General features: G+C 40.3%; 1 protein-coding gene across 1 annotated transcript in view; it reads left to right on the top strand.

The window, feature by feature from the left end:
- luzp2 (leucine zipper protein 2) overlaps window positions 1-12,875 on the top strand; it is a 566,503-nt gene extending 553,628 nt beyond the window's left edge. Inside the window, exon 12 of the mRNA XM_061887318.1 lies at window positions 7,940-12,875. Within this exon, the coding sequence (XP_061743302.1) occupies window positions 7,940-8,047 (108 nt within the window). The 3' untranslated portion in view covers window positions 8,048-12,875. The remainder of the gene's footprint in view (window positions 1-7,939) is intronic.
- The last annotated feature ends 1,517 nt before the right edge of the window (window positions 12,876-14,392 follow it).

Consider the following 14,392-nt stretch of genomic DNA (forward strand, 5'->3'; position numbering starts at 1 on the left):
AATAGCAGTAGAAATGTACAATGACGCACGTTATTATTATTGTTTACAAACAAATTGATGGAAAAAGTGCTTTGGAGTCATGGATAAAGGTGACAAGCCGGTATTAAAGTTCAGCGATTCTAGAATTGATTTTGAAAATGGGTTACGATGACCAAAAAAAACAATGGCGGTGGATAATCTGACATAGGGGGAGAAGGCTTATGATGAAGAGGAGAGGATCGAGGACGGAGCCCTGAGGAACGCCACGTCAGTAGGAAAGTAGACGTAAAGCCAGTTCTTTAAAAATATGAACTGTTTCTGGTCTTTGATATAAGGTGTCAGCCAGGTGAGGGCGTCGTCCATGATGGGGAGATAAGATTTCAGGCGAGATTTGACTTTTAGTTTTTCCTTGCATTTGACTTTTGTTCCACTTCCAAAGACATGCACCTGGGGATAGGTTGATTGGCAACACTAAAATTGGCCCTAGTGTGTGAATGTTGTCTGTCTATCTGTGTTGACCCTGGGATGAGGTAGCGACTTGTCCAGGGTGTTCGCCGCCTTCCGCCCGAATGCAGCTGAGATAGGCTCCATCACCGCCCCGCGAACCCAAAAGGGACAAGCGGTAGAAAATGGATGGATGTAAAAATGGCACCACTTTAATGGCATCTGGTTGCAGCAGCTCTCTGCTCTTTTATTTCCCCCTTTGAGTTATTTAATGTTTCCCTCTTGTTTTTATTTTTGTTTTATGTGTTTCTACCTTATTTTTGTGGACTTTTTGAACCTGCACTGCAACCACATAATTTCCCCGTAGTGGGATAAATAAAAGTCGATGCAGTCCTCCTATCCTTCAACTGCTTCATTCACTAAGTCCGCTCCATGCTCCGTCATTGTTTTTATTAATTTATTTCTTTGATTCAATGAATATAATTTGCTTCTTCTTTTCAGCACTGTCCTTCACACCCATCTATGAACTAATGCTAGCGAGCAGTGTTCTTAGTTAACAATGTAATTAGTGTTAATCGTTACTTTACAAAAAAAGTAAGTGAACTACTAACCGAATCACTCTTTAATATTTTTAATGATTGACTATGGAAAGTATCAGTATGCAGTTGATGGACGTTTCATGAGAGCGGAGTAAAAGGCATTGCCTCTAGCCAAGTGATTTAGTAAATGTCAGCGAGAACGCGCTCTCAGCGGAATTTTATCTCACCTGGGTGTGTTAGCTTAGCAGTGGCAGTTTGCCAGCTGGGACAGCAGCTCTGTTGAATCTTTTCACTGGTTTGTGTTAATATAGAGACTGAATGTGTTTCGTCTTGTCCACAAACGGGGCGTTGTAGGATGGGAAGCTTGTCAATTCAATCATGGATTTCTTGTTCATTATTCCCTCATAGTAGTAGTGTGAATGTTTTACATGTTTTCAGGGTGATTTTGCCTCCTTTTATAAGAGATCAAGAACATTTTAGTGTGGTGCTGGTTGTTACTTTCAAAAAATTGATTCCCTGCATTGAACTTGCTCTTCTGATGCTGTCTTGTTGACATATAACCACGTCGAAAGTAGCACGCCGAAATGTATCGGTAACAGCGTTTTAATGTTTACAATTACAATTTACTAGTAAAACTAACAATGTAAGTAAAACCATTATTAAATAACGCTTTTATTACTAACACTTCTAGCAAATAAGACCGTATATTTTCTAATAGCGGGGAAGCCAAATTTCCGAGATCGGCAACCCAAAATGTTGAAAGAGCCATATTGGACCAGAAATACAAAAAACAAATCTGTCTGGAGCCGGAAAAAATCAAAATACGTATACAAGTGTTATAATGACGGCAACACATGACGCAAGTGTCTATATTAGCTATAATAGCCTACTATCAAAATTACTATGTGGCTTATGTGTGCGCCCAATGTACGGATCAATTCAGGTTTTTGCTTACCGACCTCGAAGCAATTTTATTTGGTACATTGTGTTAACGATAAATGTGACCAGTAGATGGCAGTCAAACATAAGAGACACCTGTAGACTGCACTATGATGGTAATATGACTCAAGTAAACAACACCGACATTTTAAATGTTCCATGGCAAATATAAAACATTACACACGGTGCTCAAAAATACATCAAAATGTTTTAGTACGACGTTGGTAAGTTGTGTTAATGATAAATGTGACCAGTAGATGGCAGTCAAACATAAGAGACACCTGTGGACTGCACTATGATGGTAATATGACTCAAGTAAACAACACCGACATTTTAAATGTTCCATGGCAAATATAAAACACTACACACGGTGCTCAAAAATACATCAAAATGTTTTAGTACGACGTTGGTAAGTTGTGTTAATGATAAATGTGACCAGTAGATGGCAGTCAAACATAAGAGACACCTGTAGACTGCACTATGATGGTAATATGACACAAGTAAACAACACCGACATTTTAAATGTTCCATGGCAAATATAAACATTACACACGGTGCTCAAAAATACATCAAAATGTTTTAGTACGACGTTGGTAAGTTGTGTTAATGATAAATGTGACCAGTAGATGGCAGTCAAACATAAGAGATAACTGTAGCCTGCACTATGATGGTAATATGACTCAAGTAAACAACACCGACATTTTAAATGTTCCATGGCAAATATAAAACATTACACACGGTGCTCAAAAATACATCAAAATGTTTTAGTACGACGTTGGTAAGTTGTGTTAATGATAAATGTGACCAGTAGATGGCAGTCAAACATAAGAGACACGTGTAGACTGCACTATGATGGTAATATGACACAAGTAAACAACACCGACATTTTAAATGTTCCATGGCAAATATAAAACATTACACACGGTGCTCAAAAATACATCAAAATGTTTTAGTACGACGTTGGTAAGCTATGAAGTCACACCGCTTAATGGATTGATGGCGCATTAAACATGTGAGTATTATTATGGTGCGTCTACAAGGTAAGACATATTATCTGGCGTTTTCTTTTGCAATATTATGCAAAAGCAACTTTTATTACCTTGTGGAACCTGCTGATGTGTATTTGGGATCTGCATAAATCCTGTAAAATTTTTTGCGCATCCATCCGTGTTTGTAGTCTGTGCTGACCCCGTAGTTGATAAGCTTCTTCTTTTTCTCTATCTTCTTGTTATGGGACATTCATCACACGCTGTTTTCATTTGTAATTTAAAGGAGTGTAAAGTTCTTACTTATATCAGCCAGTAAACTCGCCATGAAAGCGCTAAAACATACCGGTGTAGTGAGTTTACCTTATTCACCCAAGGAACTTTTTTTATTAGAGAGTTCCAGTCAGACAATTTGTCATGGGACACAGTGTTGTTGTTTCCAGATGACGAGATGCTGCTCTGTTATTGATTTAAGTAAAGTGTGAATGTAATTAAAACAGTTAGCTCCATCTTCCATCCATCCTTTACACACTGATGTCGGTTTGTGATGCAGTACCGCCTGAGGGATCCAAGGTCTCGGGCATTCAATGTCACGTGCAGAGATTTCTCCAGATTCTCTGAACCTTCTAATAATATTACAGACCTTAGAGCATGGGTGTCAAACTCTGGCCCGCGGGCCAAAATTGGCCCGCCGTTTAATTTCATTTGGCCCTTGAGCCAATATCAAATAAACATTAGAGCTGGCCCGCCGGTAACACCACATTCACCTTTAATACTCATACTTGGCAACCCTCCCAATTTTCCCAAGAGACTCCCAAAGTTTAGTGCCCTTCCCGAAAAATCTCCCTGGGCAACCATTCTCCCGATTTCCACCCGGACAACAATATTGGGAGCGTGCCTTAAAGGCACTGTCCTCTACAACATGCCGTCACATCCTCTTTTCCTCCATATAGAGTGCTGGCCAAGTCACATAATCTATGCGGCATTCACACACACATACTTGGTCAACAGCCATACAGGTCACACTGAGGGTGGCTGTATAAAAAACTTTACCTTGTTACAAATATGCGCCACACTGTGAACCCACACCAAACAAGAATGACAAAACACATTTCGGGAGAACACCGGCACCGTAACACAACATAAACACAACAGAACAAATACCCAGTAACCCTTGCAGCACTAACTCTTCCGGAATGCTACAATATACTGCCCCCGCTACCACCACACCCCGCCCACCTAATATTTATTTTATTTTTGAATTTATTGGCCTGCGGAAAAAGTTAATGTTGATATTTACCTCAGAAGGCTGCAAATAGAAAAGAGACATTAATTTTTTAAATTACGTTTTATTTGATATACCACTGATGTTTTTTCGTTCTTTTTTTTGAAAGTGGATTTTGCACTATTACGTTATAGTATAAGCTCTGCCTGTTCCATGGGAGGAAGCCCGAGTACCCGGAGGGAACCCACGCAGTCACGGGGAGAACATGCAAACTCCACACAGAAAGATCCGGAACCCGGGATTGAACCCAGGATTACTCAGGACCTTCGTTTTGTGAGGCAGATGCACTAACCCCTGTCTCACCATGCTTGTTTAATATTCATTGCAAAACTTGTTTGGGTCCCTATTAAAAGGTTAATTTGTTCAACTTTGGCCCGCGGCTTTGTTCAGTTTTAAATTTTGGCCCACTCTGTATTTGAGTTTGACACCCCTGCCTTAGAGAGTGAAATCCCTAAATTCCTTGCAATAGCTGGTTGAGAAAAGTTGTTCTTAAACTGTTCGACAATTTGCTCACGCATTTGTTCACAAAGTGGTGACCCTCGCCCCATGCTTGTTTGTGAATGATTTCATATTTTTTGGGAAGCTACTTTTATGCCCAATCATAGCACACAGCTGTTCCAAATTAACCTGTTCACCTGTCGGATGCTCCAATTAAGTGTCTGATGAGCAGTCCTCAACTTTCAGTCTTTTTTGCCACGTGTGCCAGCTTTTGTGAACCATGTTGCAGGCATCAAATTCCATATTAGCTAAAACAGAGGTCACCAACGCGGTGCCCGCGGGCACCAGGTAGCCCGTAAGGACCAGATGAGTAGCCAACTGGCCTGTTCTAAAAATAGCTCAAATAGCAGCACTTACCAGTGAGCTGCCTCTATTTTTGAAATTGTATTTATTTACTAGCAAGTTTGTCTCGCTTTGCTCGGCATTTTTAATTCTAAGAGAGACAAAACTCAAATATAATTTGAAAATCCAAGAAAATATTTTAAAGACTTGGTCTTCCCGTGTTTAAATAAATTCATTATTTTTTTTACTTTGCTTTTTCTAACTTTCAGAAAGACAATTTTAGAGAAAAAATACAACCTTAAAAATGATTTTAGGATTTGTAAACACATATACCTTTTTACCTTTTAAATTCCTTCCTCTTCTTTCTCTTACAATTCAAATCAATGTTTAGTATTTTTTATTTTTATTGTAAAGAATAATAAATACATTTTGATTTAATTTTTCATTTTAGCTTCTGTTTTTTCGACGATGAATATTTGTGAAATATTTCTTCAGACTTATTATGATTAAAATAAAATAAAAATATTCTGGCAAATCTAGAAAATCTGTAAAATCAAATGTAAATCTTATTTCAAAGACTTTTGAATTTTTTATTTTTATTTTTGTTCTTGAAAATCTAGAAAAAATAATGATTTGTCTTTGTTAGAAATATAGCTTGGTCCAATTTGTTATATATTTTAACAAAGTAAAAATTGGATTTTAACCTATTTAAAACATGTCATCAAAATTCAAAAATAATCTTAATCAGGAAAAATTACTAATAATGTTCCCAAAAATTTGGGGGGTATTTTTTCAAAAAGATTCAAATTAGCTAGTTTTTCTTTTCTTTTTTATCGGTTGAATTTTGAATTTTAAAGAGTCGAAATTGAAGATGAACTCTGTTTCAAAATTACATTTTAATTTTTTTCGTGTTTTCTCCTCTTTTAAACTGTTCAATTAAGAGTTTTGTTCATCATTTATTCTAAAAAAAAAACTTCCGTAAAAGGAAAAAAAAATGACGGACAGAAATACCCATTTTTTTATTTATATCAATATATATATATATATATAGAGAGAGAGAGAGAGAGAGAGAGAGAGAGAGAGAGAGAGAGAGAGAGAGAGAGAGAGAGAGAGGGAGAGGGAGAGAGAGAGAGAGATATTTATTTAGTAAAGGTAAATTGAGCAAATTGGTTATTTTTGGCAATTTATTTAAGTGTGTATCAAACTGGTAGCCCTTCGCAGTAATCAGTACCCAAAAAGTAGTTCTTGGTTTCAAAAAGGTTGGTGACCCCTGATCTGATATATGCAGTAAATAACAACAGTTTACAAGTTTGATCGTTAAGTATCTTGTCTGTGCAGTCTATTCAATTGAATATAAGTTGAAAAGGATTTGGAAATCATTGTATTCTGTTTTTATTTACGATTTACACAACTTTTTGTAAAATATATTTATATAGCGCTTTTTCTCTAATGACTCAAAGCAATTTACATAGTGAAACCCAATACCTATTTTTTTTACATTTAAACCAGTGTGGGTGTCACTAGGAGCAGGTGGGTAAAGTGTCTTGCCCAAGGACACAACGGCAGTGACTAGGATGGCGGAAGCGGGGATCGAACCTGCAACCCTCTAGTTGCTAGCACGGCCGCTCTACCAACCGAGCTATACCGCCCCTATACTGGTTTTGGGATTTATACGTGAACACAACACTCGCAGCCGAGTGTGAAGCGGGCGGAATGAGAATCAGCACTCCAAATCCGAGTCCATGGTTCTCGCCCGGAAAAGGGTGGAGTGCCATCTCCGGGTTGGGGAGGAGACCCTGCCCCAAGTGGAGGAGTTCAAGTACCTAGGAGTCTTGTTCACGAGTGAGGGTAGAGTGGATCGTGAGATCGGTGCGGCGTCTTTAGTAATGCGGACGTTGTACCGATCCGTTGTGGTGAAGAAGGAGCTGAGCCGGAAGGCAAAGCTCTCAATTTACCGGTCGATCCACGTTCCCATCCTCACCTATGGTCATGAGCTTTGGGTCATGACCGAAAGGATAAGATCACGGGTACAAGCGGCCGAAATGAGTTTCCTCCGCCGTGTGGCGGGGCTCTCCCTTAGAGATAGGGTGAGAAGCTCTGCCATCCGGGAGGAACTCAAAGTAAAGCCGCTGCTCCTTCACATCGAGAGGAGCCAGATGAGGTGGTCGGGCATCTGGTCAGGATGCCACCCGAACGCCTCCCGAGGGAGGTGTTTAGGGCACGTCCAACCGGTAGGAGGCCACGGGGAAGAACCAGGACACGTTGGGAAGACTATGTCTCCCGGCTGGCCTGGGAACGCCTCGGGATCCCCCGGGAAGAGCTAGACGAAGTGGCTGGGGAGAGGGAAGTCTGGGCTTCCCTGCTTAGGCTGCTGCCCCCCGCGACCCGACCTCGGATAAGCGGAAGAAGATGGTTGAATGGATGGACGTGAACACAACATACACAAACGTCCCTTAGAAATTATTTTCAAAGGCATCGTGCGGCACGGCGGAACCGTCTCCTCATCTAAGAATGGACGGTTTGTCATCCCGCTCGCTGCTTAATGGCCTTCATTACGCAGCCCTCATTCTCTTTTTGTCTGGAATAAAAGGTAGATTGCGACGGCGCTATATCCGGCAATTGTGACGTTATCACCAAAACGGCAGGTATGATCGTCAAACTGGAACGCTGCACAGCTGACAGACAATCAGCTTGTTAAGTGCTCCCCTCGTAAGACCACAATGGAGTACCCCGGTGCAGTAATCAGTGCAAAGTCACCTGACAACCGCCGTGATGTCAAGTGAACACTTTTGTTTTTAATAATAGGAGTTTGTTCCAGGTAAATCGCTCTCTGGAAACTCATAATATCTTGCCAATCTTTATTATTAATGAGCGTCGTTCACATCCATTCATCAAATCCTAGACCACCGCGCTCCTGAGGTGAAATTACGGCGGCGTCTATCTCGTTTTTCATCCCTGATTTTTTTTTTTTTTTTATCTTTTCGCAGCAAAGGAGCCAAGGGCAGCCGGGGAGCTTGGAAAGCACCGGAACGCGCTCGGATGACAGCGAGGACAAAGAGCAAAGCAAAAAGATAAAGCCTCCGAAATACGACTGAGCGGGTCATCAAAGATGCAGATCTTCTGCGTTCCTCTCAAACTCCGAAGAGCACACCCCTGGTGCATTGTCACACACACACACACACACACACACACACACACACACATACGCCACACAAGGTCAGCATTGCTTGCAAAAGCTGGGACTGGAAATGTCAACACAACAACATGGCATGCATTCTAAGAAGAAAAAAAACTAAAAAAAAAATCATTTTCAAGGTAGTGATGGCACTGGAAACTTGTTTCATGATTGTTCATTTGATGTTTACTTTTATTCTTAGTAAGGACACTGCTTTCTAATGTGTGATCTTTCTAGAAAAAAAATCCCTTTGCACTGTTACGGTCTGACACAGTATCCTAAGATAGGCATACTCATTGACTAAGAGGAAAAAGGACAAAAAAAAAAAAATATTACTACCAAACTTAGACTATTGTTTGTCGCTCACTGTAGTTGAAGGGGAACTGCATTTTTTTTGGGGGGGGGGGATTTTGCCTATTATTCACAGTCTAAAACATGGTGTCAAACTCTGGCCCGCTGGCCAAATCTGGCCCGCCGTGTAATTTAATTTGGCCCTTGAGGCAATATCAATTTAGCGGTGTTATACAGCGTCGGTGCCGCTCTAACACCGCATTTACCGCTAATACTGATACTTGCCAACCCTCCTAATTTTCCCGGTAGACTCCCGAAGTTCAGTGCCCCTCCCGAAAATCTCCCGGGGCAACCATTCTCCCGAATTTCTACCGATTTCCACCTGGACAACTATATTGGGGGTGTGCATTTAAGGCACTGCCTTCAGTGTTCTCGACAACCTGTCGTCGCGTCCGCTTTTCCTCCATACTAACAGCGTGTCACCTAATATTTGTGGCTTTTACACACACGCTCAAGTGAATGCAAGGCATACTTGGTCAACAGCCATACAGGTCACACTGAGGGTGGCCGTATGAACAACTTAAGCACTGTTACAAATATGCGCCACACTGTGAACCCACACATAACAAGAATGACACACATCCGGGTGAACATCCGCACCGTAACGCAACAGAACAAATACCCAGAACCCCTTGCAGCACTAACTCTTCCGGGAAACTTCCGGCAAACTGACCAATAATTAACCTTTTATTCATGCATTTTCTATTGCTACTTCAAGGTTTGAGTGTTTGGTTCATTCATTATTGTTATTTTATTTTCAAATGTATTATTAGTCTGTGGAAAAAAAATGGATATTTACCTCAGAAGATTGCAAATAGAAAAAAAGGCATAACATTTTTATTTAAATTTTACTTGATATGCCATTGAAATTTTTAAATTATTAATATTATTTGGAACTGGATTTTGCATGTCATTAAAGTTATATAAGCCTTGCTTGTTCAATATTTAATACAAAACTTGTTTGGGTCCCTATTAAAAAGGTTAATTTGTTGAACCTTGGCCCGCGGCTTTGTTCCCTTTGAAGTTTTGGCCCACTCTGTATTTGAGTTTGACACCCCTGGTCTAAAAGTATTTAGCCACCTGCCTTTACTCACGTATGAACTTGAAGTGCCATCCTATGGAATCGTCCAACATTTTTTGGTATCCTGGAGCATTCAAAGTTCCTTTTACTGGAAGTAAGGAGCCAAGCCCATTTTCTAAAAAACAACCCCACACCATAATTCCTCCTCCACCAAATTTCACACTCTGCACAATGCAGTCCGAACGGTACCGTTCTCCTGGCAACCTCCAAACCCAGACTCGTCCATCAGATTGCCAGATGGAAAAGCGTGATTCATCACTCCAGAGAACGCGTCTCCATTGCTCTCGAGCAGTGGTTCTTAACCTGGGTTCGATGGAACCCTAGGGGTTGGGTGAGTCGGGCTCAGGGGTTCGGTGGAGGTCAAGACACACCCGACTCATTGTGTAAATAAAAACTTCTCCCTATCGGCGTATTACGGATACGGCAACAGCAGAAGTCAGACTGATTTGCAGGTGTGTCATTTGTTGTGAGTTTTTTACACTGTGTTGGTTTTGTTGTTTGAATTTGATTGATACTTTTATTAGTAGATTGCACAGTTCAGTGAATATTCCGTACAATTGACCACTAAATGGTAACACCCGAATAAGTTTTTCAACTTGTTTAAGTCGGGGTCCACGTTAATCAATTCATGGTACAAATATATACTATCAGCATAATACAGTCATCACACAAGTTAATCATCATAGTATGTACATTGAATTATTTACATTATTTACAATCAAGTTGATGTTCATGCACGGTTCATTTTGTGCACCAGTAAAAATAACATGGAAACACTTTAGTATGGGGAACATATTCACCATTAATTAGTTGTTTGTTAACATGCAAATTAGTAACATATTGGCTCTTAACGAGTCATTATTAAGTACTTATTAAAGCCTTATTATAAGCCTAACCCTCTAACCCTGGCATTAACCCTTTAACCCTAACCAAATAACTCAAACTCTAACCCTGGCATTAACCCTCTAACCCTAACCCTAACCAAATAACTCAAAATTAAGTCTTTGGTACTTAGAATGTGTTCCCCTAGTGTCCAAACAACTCTAAATTAAGTCTTTGGTACTTAGAATATGTTCCCCTAGTGTCCAAACAACTCTAAATTAAGTCTTTGGTACTAAGAATATGTTCCCCTAGTGTCCAAACAACTCTAAATTAAGTCTTTGGTACTTAGAATATGTTCCCCTAGTGTCCAAAAACTCTAAATTAAGTCTTTGGTACTTAGAATATGTTCCCCTAGTGTCCAAACAACTCTAAATTAAGTCTTTGGTACTTAGAATATGTTCCCCAACATACTAAAGTGTTACCAAAAACATATACATTTGTCTTGAATTTGAGAAAAACAAAACGATGTATTTTTGACTAAAAAAGGGTGAATACGCATATGAAACTGGTGGGGTTCGGTACCTCCAACAAGGTTAAGAACCACTGCTCTAGAGTCCAGAGGTGAGGTGCTTTACACCACTGCATCCCACGCTTTGCATTGAACTGGGTGATACATGGCTTAGATTCAGCCGCTCGGCCATGGAAACCCATTCCATGAAGCTCTCTGCGTACTGTACGTGGGCTAATTGGAAGGTCACATGAAGTTTGGAGCTCCGTAGCAACTGAGTGGGTAGAATGTCTTTGCACTATGCGCCTCAGGATCCGCTGACCCCTTTCTGTCAGTTTGCATGGCCTACCACTTTGTGGCTGAGTTGCTGTTGTTCCCAAAATCTTCAGTTTTCTTATAAGAATTTAGGAACGAGGAAATTTCACGACTGGATTTGTTGCACAGGTGGCATCCTATGACAGCGGCCCATTCTTTCACAAATGTTTGCAGAAACAGTCTCCACGCCTAAGTGCTTGATTTTATACAACGGGCTAAGTGATTAGGACACCTGATTCTCATCATTTGGATGGGTGGGCAAATACTTTTGGAAATACATTGTATGTATTTTTTTATGCATTGTATATTGTAATGTACGACAAGTACACGAAAGGGATTCATATGGCCCCACTCGTCGCGGTTCACCTGACACATGACGCATGACAAATTTGAGTGGCACTTTTCTTAGTTTTCAGCAAAATGATTGAATCCCCTTGTCCTCTCACACGAGATCCACCCGGGAATGGGGCCTTAGGGATCCCATTCCTACTGTATTGCACCCGATAAGACTTCTGACAAAAAAACATCCAAAAACCGCCAACATGCATGCATTAGCGATATTGGTAGTGTAAGCAGAAGTGTATAGAAACTACCTTTCAATCAATCAATCAATCAATCAATCAATGTTTATTTATATAGCCCTAAATCACAAATGTCTCAAAGGACTGTACAAACCACTACGACTACGACATCCTCGGAAGAACCCACATAAGGGCAAGGAAAACTCACACCCAGTGGGCAAGGAGAATTCGCACCCAGTCTATGCTGCTATATTGACATATTGAGCCGGTGAGCTGCTGCATCGCCTCTGAGTTGGTAAAAGTGAATTCTATAAAATAAACCATGCCTCTCACCTGGATAGACATGAAAAAGTCATCTTTTTTTGGTGTTTTTTAATTTTAATTGTTTTGCCATTGAGCGCAGACATTGTACAGTAAGTGAGTGTGGTAATTTTTGTTCATTTCTTGTTTAGCACTTAGCGATACTGCTACTTGCATCACTCAGCCTCTAAAATGTGTAGATGCCCCCCTTATATTCAGGCTAAAAAATATAAGGTTCGGGGTCATCGTTTGTCCCGAAGTTGTCGTTGATGGCGGTAGTTGTCACTGAAGGAATTAGCAAATGTTGATATGCGTCTGTAAAATTTTTGTATGCTTAAAATAAGCAAAATAGGTAAATATTACATGTTATGAGTGTACCTGTTACTACAATACATATATACTTACAGCATGTATGAAAAACTGAGGTTTTTGAATGATTTTAGAGCACTTAATAGAATCCATAAGCTCCATTTTTAGCATTTATTTACAAGTCAGAATGCATAAACACAAATAAAAGCTTGTATATGGAAGGATTCTAAATGATAGGCAACAAAAGCATACCTCCCAACCATGCAGTTCCTCTTTAGAGTTAATTTACTCCTCCACATTTTGGACTTAGAGGCTCAAGTTGGCTGGCCAACTGTTCAACATTTAGTATTTCCGCACTCTTTCTGCCTTTACCACACCAGAGGCAAACGAGCCAAAGACTCACAATGGGTCGTCTCCCCGAAAAATGTGCCATGCACTGAGTAGTTACTCCTAGCTACATGTATCTGTGTTCTCTGACCTTTGTGTGTACTTTCAATAAACTGTAATTTTCAGTAAACGTGAAGAATAAATGGCTATTTGTGGGAAAACTATGAGTCGGTATGTTTGTGATCAACGGAGCAAAATTTGCTCAGCTTGCAAAACAGTCCTTGTGTTTTTTTTTTTTTTTTTTGCAATTGTTTCCAAAACAGTGCTCCAATTATCCAATAACCACACTCTTTTTGCATACTGTTTACTACAAACCCCGTTTCCATATGAGTTGGGAAATTGTGTTAGATGTAAATATAAACGGAATACAATGATTTGCAAATCATTTTCAACCCATATTCAGTTGAATGCACTACAAAAACAAGATATTTGATGTTCAAACTCATAAACTTTATTTTTTTTTTTGCAAATAATAATTAACTTATAATTTCATGGCTGCAACACGTGCCAAAGTAGTTGGGAAAGGGCATGTTCACCGCTGTGTTACATCACCTTTTCTTTTAACAACACTCAATAAACGTTTGGGAACTGAGGAAACTAATTGTTGAAGCTTTGAAAGTGGAATTCTTTCCCATTCTTTTTTTATGTAGAGCTTCAGTCGTTCAACAGTCCGGGGTCTCCGCTGTCGTATTTTACGCTTCGTAATGTGCCACACATTTTCGATGGGAGACAGGTCCGGACTGTAGGTGGGCCAGGAAAGTACCCGCACTCTTTTTTTACGAAGCCACGCTGTTGTAACAGGTGCTGAATGTGGCTTGGCATTGTCTTGCTGAAATAAGCAGGGGCGTCCATGAAAAAGATGACACTTAGATGGCAGCATATGTTGTTCCAAAACCTGTATGTACCTTTCAGCATGAATGGTGCCTTCACTGATGTGTAAGTTACCCATGCTTTGGGCACTAATGCAATCCCATACCATCACAGATGCTGGCTTTTGAACTTTGCGCTTATAACAACCCTGATGGTTATTTTCCTCTTTGTTCCGGAGGACACCACATCCGAAGTTTCCAAACATGATTGGAAATTTGGACTCGTCAGACCACAAAACACTTTTCCACTTTGAATCAGTCCATCTTAGATGAGCTCAGGCCCAACGAAGCCAGCGGCGTTTCTGGGTGCTGTTGATAAATGGGTTGGGCTTTGCATAGTATAGTTTTAACTCGCACTTACAGATGTAGCGGCCAACTGTGGTTACTGACAGTGGTTTTATGAAGTGTTCCTGAGCCCATGCGGTGATATCCTTTACACACTGATGTCGGTTTCTGATGCAGTACCGCCTGAGGGATCAAAGGTCTGTAATATCATCGCTTACATGCAGTGATTTCTCCAGATTCTCTGAACGTTTTGATGGTATTACGGACCGTAGATGGTAAAATCCCTAAATTCCTTGCAATAACTCATTGAGAAATGTTGTTCTAAAACTGTTCGACAGTTGCTTACAAATTGTTGACCCTCGCCCCATCCTTGTTTGTGAATTACTGAGCATTTCATGGAAGCTGATTTTATACCCAATCATGGCACCCACCTGTTTCCAATTACCCTGCACACCTGTGGGATGTTCCCAATAAGTTTTTAATGAGCATTCCTCAACTTTATCAGTATTTATTGCCA

Source organism: Nerophis ophidion, linkage group LG25 (assembly GCF_033978795.1).
Source record: "Nerophis ophidion isolate RoL-2023_Sa linkage group LG25, RoL_Noph_v1.0, whole genome shotgun sequence".
NCBI classification, from domain to species: domain Eukaryota; kingdom Metazoa; phylum Chordata; class Actinopteri; order Syngnathiformes; family Syngnathidae; genus Nerophis; species Nerophis ophidion.